Source organism: Mandrillus leucophaeus, unplaced genomic scaffold (assembly GCF_000951045.1).
Source record: "Mandrillus leucophaeus isolate KB7577 unplaced genomic scaffold, Mleu.le_1.0 Scaffold681, whole genome shotgun sequence".
NCBI lineage: Eukaryota > Metazoa > Chordata > Mammalia > Primates > Cercopithecidae > Mandrillus > Mandrillus leucophaeus.
In genome coordinates, this window is record NW_012107375.1 from 284,374 (window position 1) to 309,246 (window position 24,873).

At 57.0% G+C, this 24,873-nt stretch overlaps 1 protein-coding gene across 6 annotated transcripts in view; it reads left to right on the top strand.

Moving 5' to 3' along the window:
- Positions 1-24,873, top strand: part of ATP2B3 (ATPase, Ca++ transporting, plasma membrane 3) — a 47,625-nt gene that overhangs the window by 9,045 nt on the left and 13,707 nt on the right. For 3 of the 6 annotated variants that reach the window (XM_012002244.1, XM_012002242.1, XM_012002240.1), the window contains exons 6-19: positions 1,015-1,056; positions 2,713-2,877; positions 3,497-3,711; positions 4,342-4,584; positions 4,934-5,175; positions 7,928-8,162; positions 11,723-11,902; positions 12,004-12,091; positions 12,584-12,690; positions 13,738-13,929; positions 15,410-15,623; positions 16,334-16,545; positions 17,789-17,896; positions 20,394-20,576. In XM_012002244.1, coding sequence (XP_011857634.1) covers positions 1,015-1,056; positions 2,713-2,877; positions 3,497-3,711; positions 4,342-4,584; positions 4,934-5,175; positions 7,928-8,162; positions 11,723-11,902; positions 12,004-12,091; positions 12,584-12,690; positions 13,738-13,929; positions 15,410-15,623; positions 16,334-16,545; positions 17,789-17,896; positions 20,394-20,576 — 2,426 coding nt within the window. Of the gene's footprint in view, positions 1-792; positions 801-1,014; positions 1,057-2,712; positions 2,878-3,496; positions 3,712-4,341; positions 4,585-4,933; positions 5,176-7,927; positions 8,163-11,722; positions 11,903-12,003; positions 12,092-12,583; positions 12,691-13,737; positions 13,930-15,409; positions 15,624-16,333; positions 16,546-17,788; positions 17,897-20,393; positions 20,577-24,873 lie in introns of all 6 variants that reach the window. The other 3 variants (XM_012002239.1, XM_012002241.1, XM_012002243.1) reach the window with 2 other exon arrangements.

Consider the following 24,873-nt stretch of genomic DNA (forward strand, 5'->3'; position numbering starts at 1 on the left):
ATTCCAGAGCTAGGGCTGGTGCAGATGGGGACCCCCAGGAAGTTCCTCTAACTGCAGCTCTCAGAAGGGGTGGCTGTGCCACCACCTGAGCCCCTGGATAGGGCCACTTGAGGTCAGCCTGGCCTTCCAGGGCTGCTGGGTGCTAGTGCTCAGGCTGGCACTCCTGTGCAGTAGCCCTGGGTTGACCAATGAATGACCTAAAAGCACCCGGCAGAGTCCTAGAGTCTCATTCCTCTGTCCCTTTAAAACACACACTGGGGCCAGGTGCAGTGGCTCATGCCTATAATCCCAACACTTTGAGAGGTCAAGGCGGGTGAATCACTTGAGGTCAGGAGTTCGAGACCAGCCTGGCCAACATGACGAAACCCCATCTCTATTAAAAATACAAAAATTAGCTGGACGTGGTGGTGTATGCTTGTAGTCCCAGCTACTTGGGAGGCTGAGGCAGGAGGATCACTTAAACCTGGGAGGTGGAGGTTGCAGTGCTCACACACACACACACACTGAGCTAACTGCTAGATGTGACTGCAGGGAAAACCGATCCCTAGGCAAGGGGAGCTGGGTGCTGTCTGCCTGGCTTCCAGGGGTTAGGGGCCATCTAAGTGAACCCCTTGAGCTGGTTTGCAAGGAGCAGACATCCTGACCTGGGGAGGTTCCAGCTTCCAGGAACCTCCCACTGCCAGCTATGTGTGACCCAGGGCCTTTCCAAGGCTGGCTTTAGGGGTTCACTGTAGGGCTGAGCTTAAGGCCCAAGGGGGAGCCCTGGGCAGAGGTCTGGCTCAGGAATGCCAGTGTTCATGGTGACCGTGTGCTGGGAAGTGGTGACGGGGTGAGCCTGGAGAGGACGGGGCATGAAGAAAGTGCTGCGGTGGGCAGTGCTTAGGGTCACCAGCAATCAGGCCCCTCCTCCCCACCCCCTCTGCCACGCGGCCCCCAGGCTGTGCTGTGCATGTGCATGTATGTGCCACACGGTGTCCTCAAGCCTTCGTGTCTGTCATCCCTCTTCCATTGTAGGCAAGCAGCAGGATGGGGCCATGGAGAGTAGCCAGACCAAAGGTAACGGGCGCCGCTGCTTGGGTACCACTAGCTTGGAGCCCTGGGGGTGGGGCTGGTGGAGGGCACAGTGTGGGGGGAGGGTCACCTGTCTCAATGGCAGGAGCAGCACTTGGAGACCAGGTGAGTGGGCTGCACAGTCCCGTCCCAGTGCAGAGGGAGGAGAGAGCACACCCCTGGGGCTGCACAGGGCATCCTGGCCACAGACACTGCTGGCAGCTCAGCCCAGCCACCTAGAGGAGACCTTAGCCCAGCATGAGTGGGCGCCCCGAGTCCACTCTGGCCAGATGAGAAAACTGAGGCCCAGAAGGGCTGACTCGCCTGAAGTTCTGGGTCCCAGTCAGTGTTTCCCAGGCCAGCTTCCTTTCAGCCAAGCCTGTGGACCTGGGAGACAGAGTGGTCCTCTGAGGGCCAGAGGCCCGGCTCTCCTCTCAGCCCCAGACGCCTGGCAGGTGCCGACACCCTAGGGCCAGCGTGTGCCTGGCTGTGAGACGCAGGAAGCAGGAGACAGGGTGGGGAGAGGGGGGAGGAGGCTGGCCGTGGCCCACGGAGGAGAGGAGATATGGGCCAATGCAGTAGCCAGCTCTAGGTGCTGGGAGGCCATGGGGGACAAGGCAGGTCCTGACCCTCAGGAAGGTCACGGGCAGAGATGACCCAGGCAACGCCCAGTATGGAGCTGGGTTTGGGAGGGCACTGGGGGACAGCTCAATGGCTGGAGCCCTGGGTTGAGGAGGTGGCAGCAGGTGGGGCACAAAGCTAGAGGGGACCAGCTGCGTGGGGCAGTTGTGTCCTGACGCTACTCGGAAGAGGAGCCATGGCAAATGGCCTCGGGCTGGCAGGTGAGGAGGAGCAGGAGGAGGCAGAGGTGATGGCGGTAGTGCCAAGAGCCCCAGTGGATCGGGGACCAGAGTAGTGAGGGAGAAAGACGAGTCTGCTCTCCCCAGGTCGCTGCGTCGGTCCCTGGGCACAAAAGGGAGGTGGGGTGGCCAGGATTACTCTGGGCTGTGGAGTGGGTGCGACCAGAGCTTGGCAAGGAGGGAGATGAGGAAGTCACAGAAGCAGAGGAGTGGGTAGAGGAGGGAGCCAGAGTGGGGGGCACACTCCCACCATGTCGAGGGCAGCAAGGATGAGGAGCACAGGGCCCACCAGAGAAGAAGGGGAGAGACAGGGAGGGTGCTGGAGGGACAGATGGAGCCTGAACAGACGCAGGGCTGGCTGGTGGGAGGAGAGTGCATGGGGCTCCTGGGCCTCCCTAAGGGAGGTAGGAGGGGGCTCGGACAGCAGTAGGCAGATGAGTCAGCTCAGAGTTCTGGAACATTCCTTGGGCCACAGGCCTCTGCTCTCAGGTATTATTTGGGGCATTCCAGGACTGGTCATCCTGTCTGTGTGCCCAAATTCCTTGTGCTGTGTCTGTCCTCCCTTCTCCCGAGAGAACCATCTCTGTCCCACCTAGAACAGTGCTGGAGCCACCCCACCCACCCCAAGAGGGCTTGAGCTTAGGAGGCGAGAGATGGGAAGTTGATAGACTTGAAATAGGAGAGCTCCACTGAATCCCGTCTCCTCTCTATGGTGTGGCATGTCTTACCCCACAAAAGCCCCTTGTAACCCCTTCTCCCCAGCCAGGCACTGACCTTGGCCATGGGATTCCTCTGTGTGCAGCTAAGAAGCAGGATGGCGCAGTGGCCATGGAGATGCAGCCCCTGAAGAGCGCGGAGGGTGGGGAGATGGAGGAGCGGGAGAAGAAGAAAGCCAACGCACCCAAGAAGGAGAAGTCTGTCCTTCAGGGAAAGCTCACAAAGCTAGCGGTGCAGATCGGGAAAGCAGGTAGGGACAGCAGGAGGTGGCGGGCCCAGGCCATCGACTGGGCGTGGAGGACACTGGGCTCCTGGAGATGAACCCAGGCTGTGCAGAGCAAGTGGGAAGGAATGTGGCAGGTGAAGTGTGGGCCAGGCAGCCAGGGGCACAGGCCAGGGCCGGCAGTGGCCATCGGGGTCTGGTGCAGCCCTTCCCTAGCGGGCATAAATCCCAAACCCTCAACGAACACCCCAGGTCACACACTGAGCCACTGCCCATGAGGTGCCCCTACCCAAGGCTCATAAAGCAGCTGGGGGCATGCAGGGCTGGTACCCCAACTTCTCGGGGGCAGTGCAGGATAGACTCTTGCTAGCCCTCCCCAGCGGTGCCTCTCGTGCCATCAGGCCACAAAGTCCACTCCCCAACCCCAGCAGGACTCCAGAAGAGGCCACGCAGAACCCCCTTGCAAACAGGCACCAGCTCACCTGCTGAGCCAAGCCCGCGCTGTTTATCCTGAAACGCAATGCAAATCTACAAGGCCTTCACAAATGCCTCCAAGACCATGCCCATACCTCTTCTTCTCTCTTCCTGTCCCCCTCCTTCCCTCACCCGTGGCAACCCCTTTCCTCTCCTCCCTCCTCTGTGGCAGGGCTGGTGATGTCCGCCATCACCGTCATCATCCTGGTCCTCTACTTTGTGATCGAGACGTTTGTTTTGGAAGGCCGGACATGGCTGGCAGAGTGCACACCGGTCTATGTGCAATACTTCGTGAAGTTCTTCATCATTGGTGTCACTGTGCTGGTCGTGGCTGTCCCAGAGGGCCTGCCACTTGCAGTCACCATCTCCTTAGCTTACTCTGTCAAGGTAATCATAAAACTTACAGTTGATACTGTTTACAGACTAGGAAACTGGGGTAAGAAGTCATTGGGCGCCTTGGCAGCAGTATAAACTGGAGGACATTTAGGATGGCTCAAGGGAGGAGAGGAGGTGCCGAGCAGGGACCCAGGGGGCAGCTTTGCTGATCTGTCAGCTCAAGTCCCTGGGCATGAGATGCGCCAGAAAGCAGGCAGGCAGTGGAATACCCAGGGGTCAGCATCTGCACAATGTGGGCAGTAGGACGGAGGGGCCGGGAGGCAGTGGGGAGGCAGGGAATCAGCAGAGGGCCTGGGACACTGGGAGGCAGTGGGAGGAGTGGAGGGAGCCAGGAGTGGGGTGGTGGGGTGGGAGAGCTGCAGGGCTGGTGGGTGGGTAACTGAGAGGGGGCTCGGGCAGGGAAGGTCCCAGGTGCTCATCCCACCCCCACCGTTGCATGAGGTTTCTGATGCCTTATAGCCTTGCTATTGGCTCAGGGCTGACCGAGGTCCCCAGTGTTCTTAGTGCCACACGTGGAGCTAACTGAGCAGAACAGAGTCGTGCGGTGTTTGTGTTGACATCTCTCACTCCCCCACCCCAACAAGCACCTGGGCCAAATGCCCATACCCTTGCCCTTTGCAGAAAATGATGAAAGACAACAACCTGGTGCGCCACCTGGATGCCTGCGAGACCATGGGCAATGCCACAGCCATCTGCTCTGACAAGACGGGCACACTTACCACCAACCGTATGACCGTGGTCCAGTCCTACCTAGGGGACACCCACTACAAAGAGATTCCGGCCCCCAGCGCCCTGACCCCTAAGATCCTCGACCTCCTGGTCCATGCCATCTCCATCAACAGTGCCTATACCACCAAAATACTAGTGAGCTGGGGCAGAAGCGGGCGGGCAGGGCTGGGGGTGGGAGCAGCGGAGGGACCTGGCCAGGGTGCCAGGTGAGCTGTTGCAAGGTGCTCATTAGGCCCCCCCCTTGAGAACTTTGGCCCAGAGCCACAGTGGTCTCTGGGGTGCTGCTTACCCTCCTGCCCATCCCTGGCCTCACAGGTGGCTCTGGCTGGGAAACTGCCTGTAGCTAAGGCAGACCTTCCTCTGCTCCCCGCCTCCCACACCCTAACAATATGGTGACCACAAGGGGACAGAGCTGGGGCTCCAGGGGCAGCATGGAGGGTGGTCACAGGCCCCCAGTGCCATGCTAGCCCTCCTCATCTTGCAGCCTCCTGAGAAGGAAGGCGCCCTCCCACGCCAGGTGGGCAATAAGACAGAGTGCGCCCTGCTGGGCTTCGTCTTGGACCTGAAGCGAGACTTCCAGCCCGTGCGCGAGCAGATCCCGGAAGACAAGCTTTACAAAGTATACACCTTCAACTCGGTCCGCAAGTCCATGAGCACAGTCATCCGCATGCCCGACGGTGGCTTCCGCCTCTTCAGCAAGGGGGCCTCAGAGATCCTGCTGAAAAAGTGAGTGAGCAGCAGGGAGGTGCCGGGGTATGTGCAGAGTTTCTGATGCTATTGTAGTGGTAAAAGAGGCCAAACATAAAATTCACCATTTCAACCACTTTACAGTGTCCAGTTGAATGGCATTAAGCACATTCACAATATCATGCAACCGTCACCACTAACCAGTTCCAAAACACCTCCATCACCCTGGAAAGAAACCCCAGACCCATGAGCAGCCCTCCCCACTCCCCTCCCCAGACCTGGCACCCACTCATGTGCTTCCTGTCTGGATGGATTTCCCTGTCTGGACATTTCCTATCAAGGGACTCATACAGTGTGTGGCCTTTTGTGTCTGGTTTCTTTCCTTAGTGTAAAGTTTTTCAGTTTCACCCAGGTATTAGACCTTCCTTTTTTGCTTTGTTTTGTTTTGTTTTGTTGCTCAAGCCATCCTCTTACCTCAGTGTTCCGAGTAGCTGAGATTACATGTGCATGCCACCACGCCCAGCTAATTTTTAAATTGTTTGTAGAGCTGGGGTCTCATCATGTTGCCCAGGGTGGTCTTGAAGTCTTGGGCTCAAGCGATCCACCCATCCCGTCCTCCCTAAGTGCTAGGATTACAGGAATGAGCCACTGCGCCCAGCCCAAACTTCCATTCTTTCTAAGGCTGAGTAATATCCCATTGCATGGTAAAGCACATTTTGTTGGTCCATTCATTCGTTCATCCGTGTACCAGTATGTGAGTCGTTTCCACCTTTTGGCTGTCGCGAGTCACGCTGCTGTGAACATTCATGTACAAGTTTTTGTTTGAACCCATGTTTTCAATTCTTTTGCGTGGACATCTAGGAGAGAAATGACTGGCTCGTGGTGTCCACCAAACTGTTTTCCACAGGGGCAGCAGCATTTCACATTCCCACCAGTGACATAGGAGGTTCCACCTTCTCCCCATCTTCAACAGCACTTATTTTCTAGTGTGTCAGTGCTGATGGGGGGGCCATCCTTGTGGGTATGAGGCAATATCTCCTGGTGGTTTTGATCTCTTTTGATGTGCTGAGTGGCCATTTGCCTGTCTTCCTTGGGGAAATGTCTGTCCCAGCCCTTGGCTTGGTGCTGAGTTGGGTTGTTCGTCTTTTTATTGGTGGGCTATAATGTTCTTTATATATTCCAGATCCTAGATCCTTATCAGCTATGCGATTTCTACACATTCTGTCCCATTCTGTGGCCTGTCTTCACTCTCTTGATAGTGTCCTTAGATGCACAAATGTTTTAAATTGTGATGACGTCCAGTTGATCTATTTTCTTGTTGTTGCTTAGAGATGATGAAAATTTTCTTAGAGATGATGCAAATTTTCTGGAATTGGAGACTGGTGATGGTTGTGCAACTCTGTGACTATACTAAAAACCATTGAATTATCTACTTTAAATGGGTGGACTGTGTGGTGCGTGAATTATATCCCAATAAAGCTATTAGAACAAAGTGAGGGAGAGCGCACAGCGTCACCTCCAAGTGCTCTGGCTTCCCCACTCCCACTCAGCCTTTCCGCACTCCACACCCTTGGCCTTGGCGTCTCTGTCCCCCACCCACCTGGCTCCTCATGACTGCCATCTCAGGGCCCTCAGGGCAGGGTCCTCTGCAGAACGCCCAGGGCTCCCCAAAGGCCCAGGCCCAGCCCTCCTTCCTGCATTCAGTGGACTGGACCACCAAGTGCACCCTGCCTGACCTCCCCACCCACAGCGCTCTCCCGAGAACTCTGCCAGGCGCAGCGTTCACCGCCAGGGCCAGGACCACCTCCTCCCTGGAGCCATCCCTGCTGGTGTGGGGGCCTCAGCCCTCTTTCTGTGCTGCTTTTTTGGTGGGCACTGGGGGACACTGAGGCACTGAGGATAAAAGGCCCAGCCCAGCTTCACTCTGCTGGCTGTGCATACATGAGCACGTTACTCCCCCTACTCCCATGCCTCAGCTTCCCCGGCAGCATGGAGATCACAGAATACTTATCTCTGGGGAGGGGTGTGAGGACTCTGTGGGTGAATCCACATCCGTAGGAGGCCCTCCGTCTGCACAGCTTCTGTTATGATAATTTCCTTCATCACCAGCCTCCTGTTGAGTGGCAGCACCTGGCACTCACAGCCCCACTGGCTTCTTCCACCACGCCCACCTCTGTGGCCCTCAGCTCCTTTGCTCCCTCCTCTCCCCCCCTGAATCCTCCTAGTCCTGTCCCTTTTGAGAAACTCCTGGCGTCATGAGTGCTCTACTGAGGCTGTGGCTGCCTGAATGTGGTTATAGCGATTGTCCACAGACTTCAGTTTTTGCCCATGTTCCACCCCCTTGTCCCATGAAGTATCTGGTGGAGCTGCCATGAGCCGCATACTCCTGCCTCCCTCTCTCCTGGTCTCTCAGCCTGCAGCAGTGCATGAGTGTCCTGGTGCCTTCAAGCAACAGAAATGGATTCTCCCCCAGTTCTGGAGGCCAGAAGTCCAAATCAGGGCCTGGGCAGGGCTGAAGCCCCTCCAAAACATCTCAGGCAGGACACATCCTGCCTCCTCCAGCTTCTGGTGGTGGCCGCCAGTCCTTGTGTTCCTCGGCTTGCAGCTGCCCCTCTCTAATCTCTGCCTGTTGTCACGCAGCGTTCTCCCTGTGTGTCTGTGTTCTCACACGGGGCTCTCCTCTCTGATAAGGACCCCAGTCCTTGGCTAAGCCCCCAATCCAGTGTTACCAGAGCTGTTTCCTGTTGTTCTCTCCCCACCTCCACCTCATCTCTGCCCACCCCCTGCCTAGGTGCACCAACATCTTAAACAGCAATGGCGAACTCCGAGGCTTTCGGCCTCGGGACCGGGACGACATGGTGAGGAAGATCATTGAGCCGATGGCTTGCGATGGCCTCCGCACCATCTGCATCGCCTACCGGGACTTCTCTGCAGGCCAGGAGCCCGACTGGGACAACGAGAACGAGGTCGTGGGTGACCTCACCTGCATAGCTGTCGTGGGCATTGAGGACCCCGTGCGGCCCGAGGTAGTCCCTGCCTTCTCTGTGAGCTGCCCTGGTAACTGTGCCCTCTGCCCGAGCTTGTCCAGACTGGTAGGGGTGGCCTTCCTTCACACATAGTTGCTGCGGTCCCTCCGTAGTACACTTGAGCCCTGTCCTGGGTGCTCTTGCCCTGGCACCCGCACAAAGGCTCTGTCTTGCCTGCTGGAAGGCCTCTCCTGCTTGGCCTATGGGCCCAGCTCAGGCTCCACCTTCTACCAAGTGAGAAGGTGGCAGTGGCAGAGAGACCGTCGACATTTGGGATCTGATCTGCCCAGGACTGATGGACTGGAGGTGGTGCTGAAGCCTGAGGGGACACAGGTTTGGGGGACAGGGTGGGCGCTTATTGCTTGAGAGTTTGGCTGGGGCTACTCAACAGTCAGGACGTCCCGTGGGGAGCTCATAGCAAAGGTCCTGGTGGGAGAGGGAGCCCAGAAGCATATCTCCATATGGACGATGCCACCAGGGGAGTCCAGACGAGGGAGACCTTGAGGTCTGTGTGGCAGATGCCACAGCCTTGACGCTGGGAAGTCACTTTGTTGTTGAAAGATCCCAGAGCCTGGAGGGATCCAGGCCTGGAGGATGGCCAGCCCCGGAGGGAGAGTGTAAGGTGTGGGGTACCCCTCTGTCTCCCCAGGGCCTCTGCATGGCACCCACCTCTGTCAGCAGCAGGGCCACTTTGATCCTGCCTATCACCCTGAGAACTTGTATTTGTAGGAGCCACCCTGGGGGTGCAGGTGTAACCCGGGAGGAGAAGCTTCTGGGCTCTCCTTTGGGAGACAGGTATGCATGTATTGGATCACGTAGCAAAGACACTTGATTCAAAGACAGTGCATCTAAACACCAGCCATGGGGTCATGTCAACAGAGCAGCCCTGCGCCCCGAGGAGAACATGGTCACTACGCCTGGAGAGGGAGCACCTCAAACCTGCCCTGGGAGAAAATGGGTGGTAGCGGAGGACAGGGCAGAGAAGTCCAGCGAGGGCAATGGGCCCCACGATGGTGGGCAGTGGCGTGAGTCCCGGACCCCGCTGAGCCTGGGAGAGCAGAAGGAGAGGGTGCTGGTGAGGTGAAGCAAGGCCACACTTGGGGACAGGCTTAGAGGCCTTTCCCTTCAGGAGCCATCGAGTCCCTCTGTTGGACCAGGGAGCAACTGAAGCACGGAGCGGAGGAAGGAATCTTGCCAGAGGGTCCTGGGGAAGAGGGCCAGCTCCTTCCCAGCTTGCGAGTGGCTGAGAGAGAGTCCAAGTGGTAGACCACAGTGACAGGGCCAGGCTGTGGAGGCTGGGCAGACCCCCACAAAGACTGGCCAGCCTGGTGGTGGCTGAGGACACACAGAGGGCCCAGTGAAGCCCTGGTTGCCAACAACAGGCAGTAGGCACAAGGGCCTCACTGAAACCTGCCAGGGTGCTTGGAGATGTGGCACGGCTGCAGCCAGAGGAGGGCCCGCGGGGCTGGGCCCTGGGGGGCCACAGGAAGCCTGTGGCAGGGGTGGTATTGATGCTGGAGCTGGGCCAGCGGGGGGCACTGGCAACTTCTCCAGACACCTGGCTGGCTGCTGTGCTGTGGGGCCTTGGGGAGAAGGCAGGGAGCAGGGCTGAGCAGGCGAGGAAGGACAGCCTGGCCTGGCCCTTTGGGGCCCTTTGGGGGTTTCTTCCTTTGGGGAAGAAACCGGGCTACACACACTGGGCCTGAGGAGGCAGGAGGCCTGGGTTCGCAACTGCTGGTTTTCAGGCTCGTCACGGCCACTTGGTGGCAGCAGAGGGTGGCTTCCAGACGTTTCAGGGCCAGGCATTCACTGGCTCAGAGGAGAATTGTCTTTCTGTGGCTCATGATCTTGTTATCCAGCACCCCAAGATCCTCAGAGAGTAGAAAGTGTCCCCGAGGCTGACAGCGAGGCCACTTGGTGGTATTCGCTGCAGGGACCATTGGATCACTCTGCCACAGCCTGAAGCGGGGCCCCAGCTGTCTCCTTGGCAAAGGTCACAGCCCCCCTGCCCATGGCCTCAGGGGCTGCCAGCATGCCGGGACTCCCAGGTCAATGTCCTCCCCTGGCCTCTCCCGGCTGCCCCGCCCCTGGCTCCTGCTCTTGCGTGTCTACTCCACCCACCCCAGGCTCCCTAGGCCTGGGGGCTTGGCCACACCTAGGCTTCTGCACTCACCCAACAGTGCTCACAAGCCCCACTGCCTAGGCTTGACCTCCTCATTCAGGTTCCCAAACTCTGAACCTGGCTCCTCTTCTCCTCTCCCCTTGCCCCTCCACCTCAGTGGCATCAGCTGCCTGACCCTGTCTCTCTGTCTCTGAGCCTGAAGAGCAACTCCCTGTCCCCCCACCACTGGGACAATGCCACCACCTCCCGGCCGGTCTCCTGGCTTCCCGCTCTCAACCCCGTGCAGTGCTTTCCACTCAGCACTGGGGAACCTCTTTCTCTTTCTCCAGAATCTAATATGATGCAGGTGGCCCCCAACTTTTAATAAATTTTTAACTTGGTGCAAAGGCGATGCGCATTCAGCAGAAACTTTACTTCGAGTCCCATACAACCATTCTGTTTTTCCCTTTCAGTGCAGTGTTCAGTGAGTTACATGAGATAATCAGCACTGTATTCCACAGTAGGCTTTGTGTTCAATGCTTTTGCCCAACTGTAGGCTAATGTAAGTGTTCTGAGCACGTGTAAGGTGAGCTGAGCTAAGCCATCTCTGACTTATGGTATTTTCAGCTTATCATGGGTTTATCGGGACCTAACCCCATTGTAAATTGAGGAGCATCTGTGTTTGAAAAAGGAAATGTGCACTACACAACCAAAGCTATGTTCTGCTTCCCCTGGAGAGGAGAGAGATATGTTGTCCTGCAAAACTACACTAGGAAAAAGATTAACTCCTGAGAAAAATGTCTTAGGTTTTATATTGTTTTAAAATATCATAATAAGCTACAGAGGCAAGTGAGAGAGGAGTCCAGGTGCCCACCCTAGCCGTGGTGGACCCTCTGGCTACCTGGGAGCCCTCAAGGTGGCTGAGGGTGCGAGGCCTCCTCCTCCTTCTTCTTTAGAGCTATGTCCCCTGCCAGCCTGTCTGTAACCCAGGCTGACCCTGGCTCAGCAGCCCCGTGTCTGTTTTCCAGCTGGAAAATGAGGTTGACAGAGCTGGGTGATTTCTATGGTCACCCAGGTGACCTTTCCAGACGCGAGTCTGATGGTGCCCCTGAACAGCGTAAAGCTTCCAGTGACTTTTCCCTGCCATGCCTCTGCCATCAGGGCCTGGATCTGTGTCGTCACTGGTCCCCAGGGCCTGGCACTCCCAGGGCCTGACACAGTGAAGGAGGCAAGCACCTGCTCATTGCGGCTTGGCTGGGGCGGGACAGCCCTGCCACCCTCTGGCCTCCTCTGGGCCCATGCCTCCACAGGGGCCCTGCATGGGGACCCACGGTTTGGCTTTACTGTCATCTCTGCTGGACTTTGGGCCGGCCGCAGATCTGATGGAGGAAGGGGTACTGCTTCAACCCAAAATACGTCTTGCCTCGATGACCCCACCCACCTCTCTTATCTCTGCTAGGTCCCTGAAGCTATCCGAAAATGCCAGCGTGCTGGCATCACAGTCCGCATGGTGACTGGAGACAACATCAACACGGCCCGGGCCATCGCAGCCAAATGTGGCATCATCCAGCCCGGGGAGGACTTCCTGTGCCTGGAAGGGAAGGAGTTCAACCGACGGATCCGCAACGAGAAAGGCGAGGTAGCACCCAGCTGTCTGCCACCCCAGACCCTCCTCTCCTCCCCCCAGCCCCCTGTGTGCCCGCCCTAGCTCTGCAGCGTCCTTGTGCTTCCCCTCCCCAGATAGAACAGGAGCGGCTGGACAAGGTGTGGCCCAAGCTGAGGGTGCTGGCCCGGTCGTCTCCCACCGACAAGCACACGCTGGTCAAAGGTAGCCGAGGTCCCACACCCCTTTCCTGGGGTGGCCAACCTGAGGTTGTCTGCTTCCTGACACCAAAAGCCAGGTTCCCAAACAGGTCCCCAGGGCCTGCCTAGGAAACTGGGTCCATTTGTCCCATTAGCCCAGAGCAGCAGGGCAGGGGCCCATGAGGGAACTGGGGTTCGGGGAGGGCCAGTGACTCACTCCAGGTCACACAGCGAGTCTCTAGAAGCAGTGGGTCTAGAGCCAGGGACCAGGGTCGTGTCCCCAGGCCCTAAGCAGATCCCTACCCTCCCACCCTGGCCCTGTCACTCAGTGAGACTTGCTTACTTATTTGGGGATAGGAGATGATCCAGGTGACAGGGAGCACAGATGACTGGGACAGTCAGGACGGGGCAATCCTGAAGGGTTTTCACAGCCAACCTACCCCCATAGCTCCCTGGGCTACACAGGGTTGTGGTGACAGATGGCCCCAGCCCTGCCCTGCCCTGATTTGTCTTGCAGGGATTATCGACAGCACCACTGGCGAGCAGCGGCAGGTGGTGGCTGTGACAGGGGATGGCACCAACGATGGGCCGGCCCTCAAGAAGGCAGACGTAGGCTTCGCCATGGTAAGCCACCTGGTGCCAGCCCAACTCACCATGGCAGATGGGGCCAGCGTCTGTCCCATGGACATTAGCTTTGTACCAGGAAGTGGGAGCCAGTGTTGGGGCAGGTTACAGAGTGCCTGAAGGTTCTTTCTCTCACATCCTGGCCACTTGGGCCGGCGTGGGCTTGGCCAGTCAGGGGACATGTGGTTAAAGGCATCTGCTGTGATGCCCAAGGTGACAGTGGGCCCCGGACATACTGTGGAGAAGAAGGGGAATGGGGGGCAGGGGCTCATCACTGATGGCACTGCCCACCCCCAGTCCTCTCTAAATGAACTGTCATCCCCAGATGAGGTAAGCAGCGTCCCCAGATATGCTCTTCCTCTGCACTTCCTTCCTGTTGCTCACCCACTGAGTAGGGTGGCCCTGCAGACACCACCCGCATGGCAGGTTGCAGCCCCTCAGTGGCCCCACAGCCACTGAAAACAGCCGCTGAACGCAGCAACCTGGCGAGCGCCTCTCCCTGCCCTACCGAAAAGGAGTGCCACCCGGGGAACCCAGCCCAGTCCTTCCCAGCACCTGTAGCCCAGAAGGGAGCTCCAGCCCAAGCTTCAAGAGGTGGCAGCTGTCACAGGGCCAGGCTTGGGGCAGAGGAGAGGGCTGAGCAGCTTGGCACAGCTGCAGCTGCGCCTGCATGGGCAAAGACCCACCCGCCCAGGGTGTCCTCATGTAGGACTTCCCACGGCTCCTTAGCCAGCAAGCGTCTCTGGAGTGCTAAGAACAGACCACACTGCTTGGTGGCCACGTGGTGGCAGCTGGGCTTTATGTGTTTATGAGCAAAGCCCCCCTCACTGTGACATGTGACAACTTACTGTTCATAGTACTAGAATGTGTTGCATAAAAACAACAACAACAACAAAAACAATGCTGTTCTTGGCTTTGGGGGGCGGGGTGGGATGTTATTCAGAAGGGGAGGGCAGGGAGTCAGCCCAGGTAGGCCAGGTGATCGGGGGGTCTGGGGAAGGGGCCCCCACAAACACTCTGTGCGTGTGAGTGTGTGTCACCCCGCAGGGCATCGCAGGGACCGACGTGGCCAAGGAGGCCTCCGACATCATCCTGACCGATGACAACTTCACCAGCATCGTCAAGGCCGTCATGTGGGGCCGTAACGTCTATGACAGCATCTCCAAGTTCCTGCAGTTTCAACTGACAGTCAATGTGGTGGCCGTGATCGTGGCCTTCACAGGCGCCTGCATTACTCAGGTGGGTACTGGGGGCTGCCATGCCCCCGCTGTAGGACACCTGGGCTCAGGCCTGAGGGCCAGATTGTGAGAGTGACGGTTTTGTTTTCTTTGCTGCAGATTATTTTAGTTGACATCAAATTCACATGCCAAAAATTCACCATTTTCAAGTATACAATTCAGCACTCAAATTTTGAGAACATTCACCATGTTGTGCAACCATTGGCTCTATCTAGTTCCAGAAGACTGTCATCATCTTAAAAAGAAACCCTGTGCTCTTGAGCAGTCATCTCCCCATTTCTCCCCCAAACATCCCAGCCCCCAGCAACCACTCATGGGCTTCCTGGGTCTATGGATTTGCCTGTCCCGAACGTTTAATTCCTGTGGGATCAAATCATATGTGGCCTCTTGTGTCTGGCATCTCGCTTAGCACCGCGTTTTCAGGCTCACACACACAGAGGGCAGGACCTTCTGCCTTTTCATGGCTTCATAACACTCCATGGCACAGATTGCCACATTATGTACGTCTGTCCTGATGGACACATGGCTTGTTCCCAGTTTTTGGCTCCTGTGAATGGTGCTGCCAGGAGCATCTGTGTATGAGTTTCTGCATGGGCTGTGCATCCCATGGGAACCCTTTCTCAATAGTCCCATTTTCCCCATTGGTGAGTGTCCAGATTTTCTTCGCCCCCCCCCCTTAGAAAGAGGGGGGCAAATAAATACCTATTTGTTGCTGACAGGGATTTAAATTGCCTGCTGATCAACTTGGTCTTTTCAAAAAAATTTTTTTAATTGAGATAAAAATCACCTAAGAAACTTCACCAGAACCATTTGAACCTTATGAAAGTACCTAACTCAGAGGTTTATATTCCTCCATAATGTCGAGCAACCATTGCCACTGTCTATTCCCAGAACACTCTCATCACCACCCCAAAAGGACACCCAAACCCCGTGAGCAGTCACTCTCTACTCCCTGAACCCCAGCCCCTGGCACCCACTCATCTGCTTTCTCTCTCTATGGATTTGTCAGTTCTGGAAGTTTCCTATGAATGGAATCAGACAGTACGTGGCCTTGTGTGTCTGGCTTCTGTGAGGCTGATTTTTAACCAACAACTCAGAGGAGCTGAGAAGGAAGGTCCAGTTCAGAGTTTCTGCCTCCTCCTGCCCCTGAGGTGCAGGAGACAAGGAGAGCAGCCCTCACTCTGTTGCCCCCAGTGGCAGACCCCATCGTCGGGCTGTTTTGTGGTCTGGGGTTTTTCACCTCCTGCGAGGGATTTGGAGCACACCTGCTGCCAGGTGAGAGAAGGGAGGCGGGCACATGACAGCCCAAAGAAAACGCCCTGCTAGCGTAAAGGCAATGTAGGGATGGAGATGTCTGTTTTCATGGGCATGAAATCCTGGTGATGTGGACCCCATGAGGAGCCCCCAGGAGCTACTGCGTTTCCACCCCCAACCTTCCCGGGCAGGCGGCCCATGGAAAGGTGACTGCCTCCTCTCCGTAGGACTCTCCTCTCAAAGCCGTGCAGATGTTATGGGTGAACTTGATCATGGACACGTTTGCCTCTCTGGCCCTGGCGACGGAGCCACCCACGGAGTCGCTGCTGCTGCGGAAGCCGTACGGCCGTGACAAGCCCCTCATCTCCCGCACCATGATGAAGAACATTCTGGGCCATGCCGTGTACCAGCTCGCCATCATCTTCACCCTACTGTTTGTCGGTAGGCTGGCCAGGGGCACACGGGAGGCCTTCGGGACACTGTCGCCACCACCTCGGGCTCAGATTCTGTCTGGTGTGTCTCCACTTGTGTCTCCGGGCCCAGTACGGGGTGAGACGCTGCAGTTCTTGACTGGACGGCACACAGGGGAAGGAGCAGATGGGCCAGGCTAGCAACCCTGCAGCCAGGCCTGCTGGTAGCCTATAGCTCTTTCTCAGCCTCTCCTCCCAGGCCCCTGAGCAGCTGAGAAACAGTTCATGTCTTAACATCCTGCCGACGGCTGTGTAGAGTAGGCAGCCTCTACCCAGCCTCAGAGTGGCCATGGTAACCCTAGGAACAGAACAGCCCACATTTACCCTGTGAAGATTGCTCCTGCGGAGTGACTGGGGTGTCGCACTGGAAGCTGTGAGGGAGGGGGACTTGCAAGCGAGAGGAAGAGAAGGAGGGCATCTGAGGATAGCCAGCATTAAGAACATCCCTTCTTAACCTCTTCCTTCCTGCCCTCAGACTCAGGGTCTGGCCCCTGGCCCAGTGGGGTCTCAGGACTCTGGTTGGTTGAGCCTGGGGTAGGTGTGGCTGCCTTGGGCCTTGGCTGTGAGCTGGAAGTGGCCATCCCCTGAGACAAGGGACCCATCTCGGGAGCTACACGTGGCAGTCTCGATCCTGAGTCATGCACTGAGGTGACTGCCTGAGTGGGGAATGTTGCTTTCCAGGGGAGCTCTTCTTTGACATCGACAGCGGGAGGAACGCGCCCTTGCACTCGCCACCCTCAGAGCACTACACCATCATCTTCAACACCTTCGTCATGATGCAGCTCTTCAACGAGATCAATGCCCGCAAGATCCATGGCGAGAGGAACGTGTTCGACGGCATCTTCAGCAACCCCATCTTCTGCACCATCGTTTTGGGCACTTTCGGGATTCAGGTAGGAGGGGCGGCTCTACTCTTGGCATCTGCCACTTGCAAAAGGTGGAGGTGGTGGGCTTCAAGGCCTCATGTCCACCCCTAGGACTGGCCTCCCCACCTCCACTCCCAGAAGGAGCCCCACCCCACCTGGCTTTCTTGTAGCCCCCCGTCCTCTCTGCATGTCGGAGCGGGCCTTCATCTTCCAAACATTGCTGGCCTTGCCCTGGGTTAGCGCGCTGGCTTCCAGAAGGGTTTCGTGAGCCTTCATCAGAACTAAGTTTTCTCACAGATGCTGAAAGGAGTCCTCCCTGGCTCCCTCTAGGTCTGCCGTTCCCATTTCTAGCACTTAATTCCTTGGCATGAGGCTGCCATAGCTCCAGAAGTTTCTTTTGGAGATGCCCTCTGTGCCCAATGTTGACACACTAACCTCTGCTTAACACAGTGCTGTGGACAGGCTGGTCAGCCCCACTGTCTAGGAGGGGCTAAGTGTTCTAAAATATAGTGTATTTGTAGAAAAAATGAGGTATAGCAAGTCCAACAGGTCAGGAGACAGTTGCTATTGAAAGACAGTTTATGACTCACAGATCCCAAGAGGAGAGCACATGCCACACCATAGGAGCCCACATGGGAGAGTACCAAGCAGGAGGCAGGGTGTGAGAGCTGGGGACAAGAGCCTTTGCTGTGGTTCCCTCGGGGAGGAGCGGGTGAGGCAGGGCTGGTAGGCTCAGGACTGGCTAGGTTGCATCATTGAAGCAGTTCTAGGGCATAGGGGTGCTCCCTGGCTGTCTGGTACCTGGTCTTGGGTAATGAGCACAAGGGGATAGTGGCCCGGACTGTGACAGTCCAACAGAGGACAGGGTCAGTTTACATTTGGAAAGCTCGCCTCTGGGAATTGAATGCCTCCTGAGGAGGCAGGAGGCCAAGGCAAGGTGACCCCAGCAGGTTCTAGGGTCCTCCAGAATGAGGCGTATCCAGTGTGCCCACAGTGTGGGTGTCACAGCCTGTCTTGCTGAAAATAGGAGCATGGTCAGTGGAGCTGGGCCCGATTCCGAGGCTGGAGTCAGTAGGTGCCTGGCACCCAGGGGCGGTGGAGGCCATGTGCTGCTCTGTCATGGCACCCCCGGCCTTGTGGTTCTCTCGCAGGGAGCAGCCTATGCACCTGGGCGAACCGACCAGGGTGGCTGGGCCTTCAAGGGGCTGGAGAACAAGGGTGGCTCAGGAGCCGCAGCTGGACCTGCCTCTCTCCCACTTGCCCTTTGCAGATTGTCATTGTCCAGTTCGGCGGGAAGCCCTTCAGCTGCTCCCCACTATCCACGGAACAGTGGCTCTGGTGCCTGTTTGTTGGTGTTGGGGAGCTGGTCTGGGGACAGGTGAGTGACAGCCCTGCCCCTCATTCCAGATTGCCCTGCAGACAGCTTCTGTGATGGGCCCACTTGCCCTAACCCTGCTTCAGAGTCTTGGGGTCCACACCCCAGGAAGCACACTGCGGGCTCAGGCCTGTGACACATCAGGACCCAGGGACAGGCCACAAGGGAAGGTGTCAGCAAAATAATGCAAAGGAACATGGCTGGGATATGACAGGGCCCAGGAAAACTGCCCACAGCTCCGCTTTCTATGATAAGAGCCAAAAATTGTCCCTTCAAAATGGGTAGGTAGTTTGGGAAATCCCCACATATTTTAAATCAATCAAACGGCACCCTGATCAATAATCCATGGGGTGAAAGGAAAGTCTCCAGAGAAATTAGGAAATATTTTGACCTGATGGAAAGGACAGAGAGCCCCACATCGAGTTCTGTGGGCTGCAGCTGAAGCTGCACACCGGGAAGTGTCTCGGACCCCACAATTAGATCAGGAAGAAACAGCCTGGGTATTCAGGATCCGCTTATCTCTGTCTTCAGCCGCTCCGACTGCCATAGCAAAATATCATAGACTGGGAGGCTTAGACAACAGACACTTACTTTCTCAAAGTCCCGGAGGCTGGACATCCGAGGCCAAGGAGCCAGCGGGGCCAGTTCCTTGGTGAGGGCTCCTTCCTGGCTTGCAGACAGCCGCCTCCCCACTCTGTGCTCACGTGGTAGACAGAGGGAGCGAGGTCTCCAGTGTCTCCTCTCCTAGGAGCATTAATCCAGTAGGATCAGGGCCCCACCTTGGTGACCTCATTTAACCTTGATCACTTCCTTACTCCAAATCCAGCCACGCTGGGCACTAGGACTTCAGCACATGAACTGGAGAGCATAGTTCAGTCCATAGCATTCTGGCTTTGTTTCTTTTTTTTTTTTTTTTTTTTTTTTTTTTTTTTTTTTTTTTTTTTTTTTGAGATAGGGTCTTGTTCTGTTGCCCAGGGTGGAGTGCAGTGGTATGATCACAGCTCACTGTAGCCTTGAACTCCCAGGCTCAAGTGACCCTCCTACCTCAGCCTCCCAAGCAGCTGGGACCACAGGCACATGTCACCACACCAGGTTAATTTTTGTATTTTTTGTAGAGATGTGTTTTGCCATGTTGGCCAGGCTGGTCTTGAACTCCTGACCTCAAGTGATCTGCCCCAGCATTAGTGTCCTCGGGGACAGCCCACCCAGTTCCTCTGTTTCATGTTCAGAATTCTCAGAATTCTCCTTTCCCTCTGCTACTGCACCTCACCTCCCAGTCACGCTTGAACCTGGTTGCTCCATGGAGTCCCTTCACTTCCCAAAACCTGGACTCTAACCACAGCCCAGAGGGGTGCCAGGCCCTCTTCTTGCTCTTCAAGCTCCCAGGCCACTGGTCTTCTGGTCCCCCCACCAGGAACGCGGTACCAGCCTGTAGCTTGGCCTCTCAGGGCTACTGGGCTGTCCTTTTCATTTTTAACCTTGTTCAGTTACAAAGATAAAACATGTTCAAGTGAAAAACGAATAGAAGGGAATCTCTGTGAACCAGTCCTCAAGTCCCCTCCTGGCCACATTCGACAAAGACACTGGCATAGACACACAAGACAGACGAGACCATCTTGTTCTAGAACTCCAGATGCCCATCATCCCTTTCTGTGGCTTCCCCTGTGTCCTTCTATACTGTTCCCCCAACTTCCCAGTGGCCTGCAATACGCAAAGCCATGCCCTCTCTTCACGCCTGCCAGGCTCCTTATCCGGTCACCCTTTCCAGCTGTCACCCTCCTTGTCGCGTCCCACCCTCCCTAGCCCCCAATGCACAGGTCTTCTCTAGGCTGGTCTTCCCCCAGGAGATGCCCTCTCCAGGAGAGACTAGGCCAGAGCTCCAGCTGTCCTCTCCCAGGGGAGCTGCGCAAACAGCACCTGTGTCTCCCAGCAACGGTGTGGAGCCACATGCAGGGAGTATTGTCAACCAGGGCAGCTCACCCGGGCCCCAGTGTCCAGAGCTTTTCTTGGGGTGGTTCGCAGAGCCATGCCGTGGTCACATGGCTGACCTCCGTCTCCAGCCCTCTGGAGGTCCAGCTGTTAGTGTAGACTATGGGGCACGGTCCCGAGCCCCCAGCCCTGGTGAGCCATGCTGCTGTCAGGCAGGATGTTCCAGGGGCTTAGCGATCCCTCCCAGGAGCCCTTGCTGCACAGCGCTCCACTCGGGCCACTCCCCGGGCCCTTTGGCTATATGGAACTCCATGGAGGAGGGGCAGGCCCAGAGCTCCACATACTCCTGATAATGCATCTCAGCCCCCCGAGGGAACACTCCACCGGTTCTCCAGGGGCTGCCAGTTCCCGGGGGGCTGCTCTAGCTTTACTCCCTTTGCTTAGTCACACACACAAAAAAATGACATCCTTTGGAGGAAGGAGGCCGGCGTCTCCCTCTGGAGGGGGACTTTATGCCAGGCAAATGTTGCTCAGCCCGGCTCTCACGGCCACTTCCGTGTGGCTCTCCCAGGTCATTGCCACCATCCCCACCAGTCAGCTCAAGTGCCTGAAGGAAGCTGGGCATGGGCCCGGGAAGGACGAGATGACCGACGAGGAGCTGGCCGAAGGCGAGGAAGAGATCGACCACGCCGAGCGGGAGCTCCGCAGGGGCCAGATCCTCTGGTTCCGGGGCCTGAACCGGATTCAGACGCAGGTAAGCCCCGCCTCGCTGTCGCCCTGGCACTTCCACCCCAAGAGGGTAGAGGCAAGCTGGCCATCAGCAGCCGAGAGCTGGCCGTCTGCACCCAACACCCACAGGGAAACCCTCTGGTCTTGCTGCCAAGGTCACAAAAATAGCTGCCAGTGTCCCCTTTGCCATTCCGGGGTGTGTCCGCTGATGGCTGTGGCACTGAGGTTGCCTCTCCCTGACACCTCCTTCAGAGCCCAGGCATCCCCCATAGCTAAAGGTGTGTGTGGGTGACTAATGGCTCTCTCAGAGGCACAGGCCAGCACTGTCTTCATCACTGCTGGGGCTCCCTTTACTTGGCGGGAACGGCCCCAGGTCATAGGCAAGTGACATTCTCGGGAAGACAGGCCCATTTCAAACAGCCACCAGTGAGCTCAAGGTTCGCTGGATGACACTGTAAATGCGATGGGGAGACTTCATTTGGGAAGTGGACTCTGGCCCCCGAGTTGGTCCTTTCTGCTCATCCAAATCACCAAGGGTTAGGGTTGGCCAAGACCAAGGGCGTCAGCTGTGTTCCTCTCTGAAGTCAGATAGCCACCACTGCCACCAGTATCAGGCGCTTGCCAGAGCTACCCTGCTCCCTTGTTCCCATCTCCTCCCGGCCAACATTTTTGCCAGAATGCTCCAGACTCGCTGTGTCTCCACACCCCTCCCTGGAACTCTCTTGTGATCCCACTACAGCCTGGCCTCTGCCCACCACTCCCCAGAAACGGCGCTCGCCTAGGTCTACAAGGCTCCCTTCCGGCTCCTGGGGTCGGGCTATCCCTGCATCGTTCCTGCCTGCTGTGGGCACTGCCTGGAGACTTGCTGTCCTCACCCGCCTGGCACCCCCACCTCCTGCTCAGCCCTCGCCCCACCCTGCTGTGGCCCTTGAGTGCTGAAAATCCTGGCCCGGGAGGAAGAAAGAGCCCATGGGGACCCCACCTGCGTCCTGGCCCCTCTCCCACTGCAGCCCCTGCAGCCTCTCCTTCATGGCCTGCCCCTCCCCCAGCAGCCTCCAGAGGGCCACCCAGCATGCTTCACACTCCACCTCCTTCTGCAAGGCCTGGGCCACCCTCTCTCAGGTCACAGCCATCACTCCCTGCCCCTCCAGGCCCTGTCCAGGATCCCCAGTTGCAATGCCCCTGACATGGAGCGACTGATTCTCCTCCCTGAGGTCCTGCCAGAGTAAGGACACCACTGCACACTTGGCTGCGGAGCCAGGGCCCGCCTAAGCCACCAGCCCCAGCTCAAGCTGAAATAGGCGGGGACTGAGGCCACACCCCTTCCCAGGGTCTGTCACACATCACCAAGGGCTTGTCCCAAGGAATCATCCATGCAATTTGCACAAAGCTGTTCTCGGTGCCCTGGGTCCTGTATTCCCTCCCAGTGATCTCAAGGGCCTAGTCTCAAGGGACCCGGCCTCAGGGCAGCCCCACTCCCCGGGCCTCAGCCTCCTTTGCTTGCCTTGGCTCAGTTCAGCCCCTCCAACGCCGCCCTCTGCAGTGGGACTGGTGGAGCCTCTCTCCATTGTCCTAAGGATGAAGTCCACGCTCCTGACCATGACCTTCAAGCCTCTGCCTCTTGGTGTCACCCCAACCTTCCTGCACCCTTGCACCCCCGGCTGCCTTTCCAATCATGCCCTCTGCCCGCCTGTGCCACTGCACCTCCCCAACTCCCGCTGCATCCCCTGAGGCCCTCATGCTTACGAAGCCCTCTCCGACTCCTCTCACTCACACGGGCTCCTTGCAAAACTTTCCAGAGCTACAGAGTCCCCAGAGACCACGATCATGCAAGGTTAGGTCAAGGGGCACCAAAGAACTCCACATTTAAAGAGCCCCCAAGGAGTCCAAGGGGCCTCTCCAACTGAGAACTGGGAGATGAGGCTGGCATCCTAGGCACCCAACACAGCGTAGCCTGGGAAGGGTGTCTTAGGTCTGGACTCCGAACACTGTTACCTATGGCCTGACCTGGTCAGAACACAGAGAGCCCCGGTGAGGAAGGGGAGCAGGCTTTGTCGCCAGATGGCCTGTGTCTCCCCTCCCGTGTGCAGGGGCTAATGCCTCAAGCACAATGCCTGGACAGGCCAGGGGTGCAGCACAGATAGTCTCTTCTCAATCCCTGCAATATATTTCTGTGCTAAATCTTAAACACATCAAATGTTAGAAGCAGCACTCACATCTGCCCCAGTGCCCTGCTAGAGGCCCAACTGTGCCTTCTACGAGACCATGCCTATGAGCCCCCCAGCTGCCCCCAGATGGCCTGTTGTGCTACAGAGCCCAGAGCCCAGAGCTGCCCAAGCCTGGGGTTGGGGGTGAGGACAGCAGGACCTTGCCCTTCGGCGGCCCACTTCACTCCTGCCGCTGCAGCCAAAGGCAACGTTAGCTTTTCCAGCAGCTGAGACAACAGCCCTGCCCTGACCTGAAGCATCAGTGGTGTCAGTGGTACACTGACCACCTGTGTGTCTCCTGTCCTCTGTATGTGGGGGCCACTGCAGCCTGGCTAGTAGAAGCGGGTCCCATCGGTTAGAGTCTTAGAGTTCCAGGCTGTTTCAATTGTCGGTGCTCACAGAGACACGGGCTGGTGAGTCCCCTGCTTTACCTATGAGGAAACAGGGTGCACTCCTTCCCCTCGGCACAGCCGGTCTGACTCTTTCATGGGTTCCTGACCCCCATGGTTTTTCGCTTTGACTTCGTCACATCCAACTCACCATGTTTCTCAGGAATGCTGAACCAGTCGGTTCTTTTAGCCAGCTATGTGAGAGCATCTGCTCTCTTTGATTCGAAATACCTGCTTGAAAAATGGAGGTAAAGCTTGGGAGAAGCCCGTCAGGTTGTGCGTATGCCCCAAGCCAAGAAAAACATTTCCTAGGCAGCTGGCCCCAGGTTTCTGTGTTTTGGGAACCACAAAAATCGCTCCCCAGATTTTGGAGGCCGGCACATGCTTTTCTGTTGCTAAGTGAAGGGATTTTGTAACCTGCTCGCACCATGGTTCCATACTAACATATCAACGCACCAGATGGACAGGGCGTCATTCCAGAATAAAAGAGTCCTTCAAACCCACAGCATGTAGCTTTTTGAAGCGCTCATGACTCGGTCTGTCTCTTTTGCATCCCATAATAACCCAAAAAGAAGCTTCATTAGCGACTGGGCCTTGCTCCTGGCTCAGCTCTTGGGCTTCCAGGTATGGGGTGGTGGCGACTGTGGTATTGTCACTGATGGGGCTCTCCCACTGGGACACCGTCTGTAGCCAGGCCAGACCAATGCAAATCCGAGGCAGGAAAGGCATCTTGCCTACCCCTCATCACTTTTGCCGCAGCAAGAGTCCTCTCCTGAATCTAGACAGGAGATCCCCCTGCAAGCCACCACGACGCCATCACATCAACCATCCTCCTTCCGTGCGCTGATATACTCAATATGCGTTCCTCACGGTCGCAGCCAGTGCCACGAGGTACCCCTTGTGACAAGCGAGTGAGTGGGATGTGCTGGGCAGAAGGGGACTAGGCAGGCTGAGAAGGAGGAGTCCTTTCCACAGCGTGTCAAGGGTTGAACTGGCGTACATCCTCATTTTGGCTGGTGCAGGGGGAGTCTGAACACTCAAGCTGCCTTCTTCCACGAAGCCCTGGCCCGTGTCAAGACACCCAGGTGAACCTGGTGGCCACCACATAGCACTGCAGGGCTCGGGCTGGAGCAGGTAGCTTTGGGCTCCAGATACGCACACTGGCTTTGCTCTTCACATCATCTCCAGCAAGATGGACATGAGTCCCCATGCCAGCCAACGGCAGGTCAGGAAATCCAAAGACACTGGGTCAAGGCCCTCCTGCAGGCCTCAGTTTCCCCAGCCTCGCTTCCCCTTCAACTTGTAGGAAGCTGTAAGAGTGGGGACAAAGCGAAGCCATGGCTGCCAGTCGGTGGGAGAATCCCCTCCTCCGCTAGGTCTATTCTTCTGCTGAGGTTTCGAGGGGGCGCCCCCCGCCCAGTCACTCGGATGAGCCACAGAAGCTGGCGGAGATGGGCAGGCAGACACAGCATGGGGCACAAGTCCTCCGGGTTTAGAGGAAGCAGGGTGGATTCTAATAGGAGCGTGTCATGTCCCTCAGGTGTGTTGGGGAGGGAAAAAAAAGGTTGAGAACTATGAAGTACTTCCTGACAAGTGGCTTGCAAGGGGCATTTCTGACATGTTTGCAGTGTGCCCTGACTTGTGACCCCCTTCCCTTCCCAATCTCATGACCACTAACCATCTGCTCAGCAAACCCTCTCTTGGTGGGTGGCACAGAGGCTGGCAT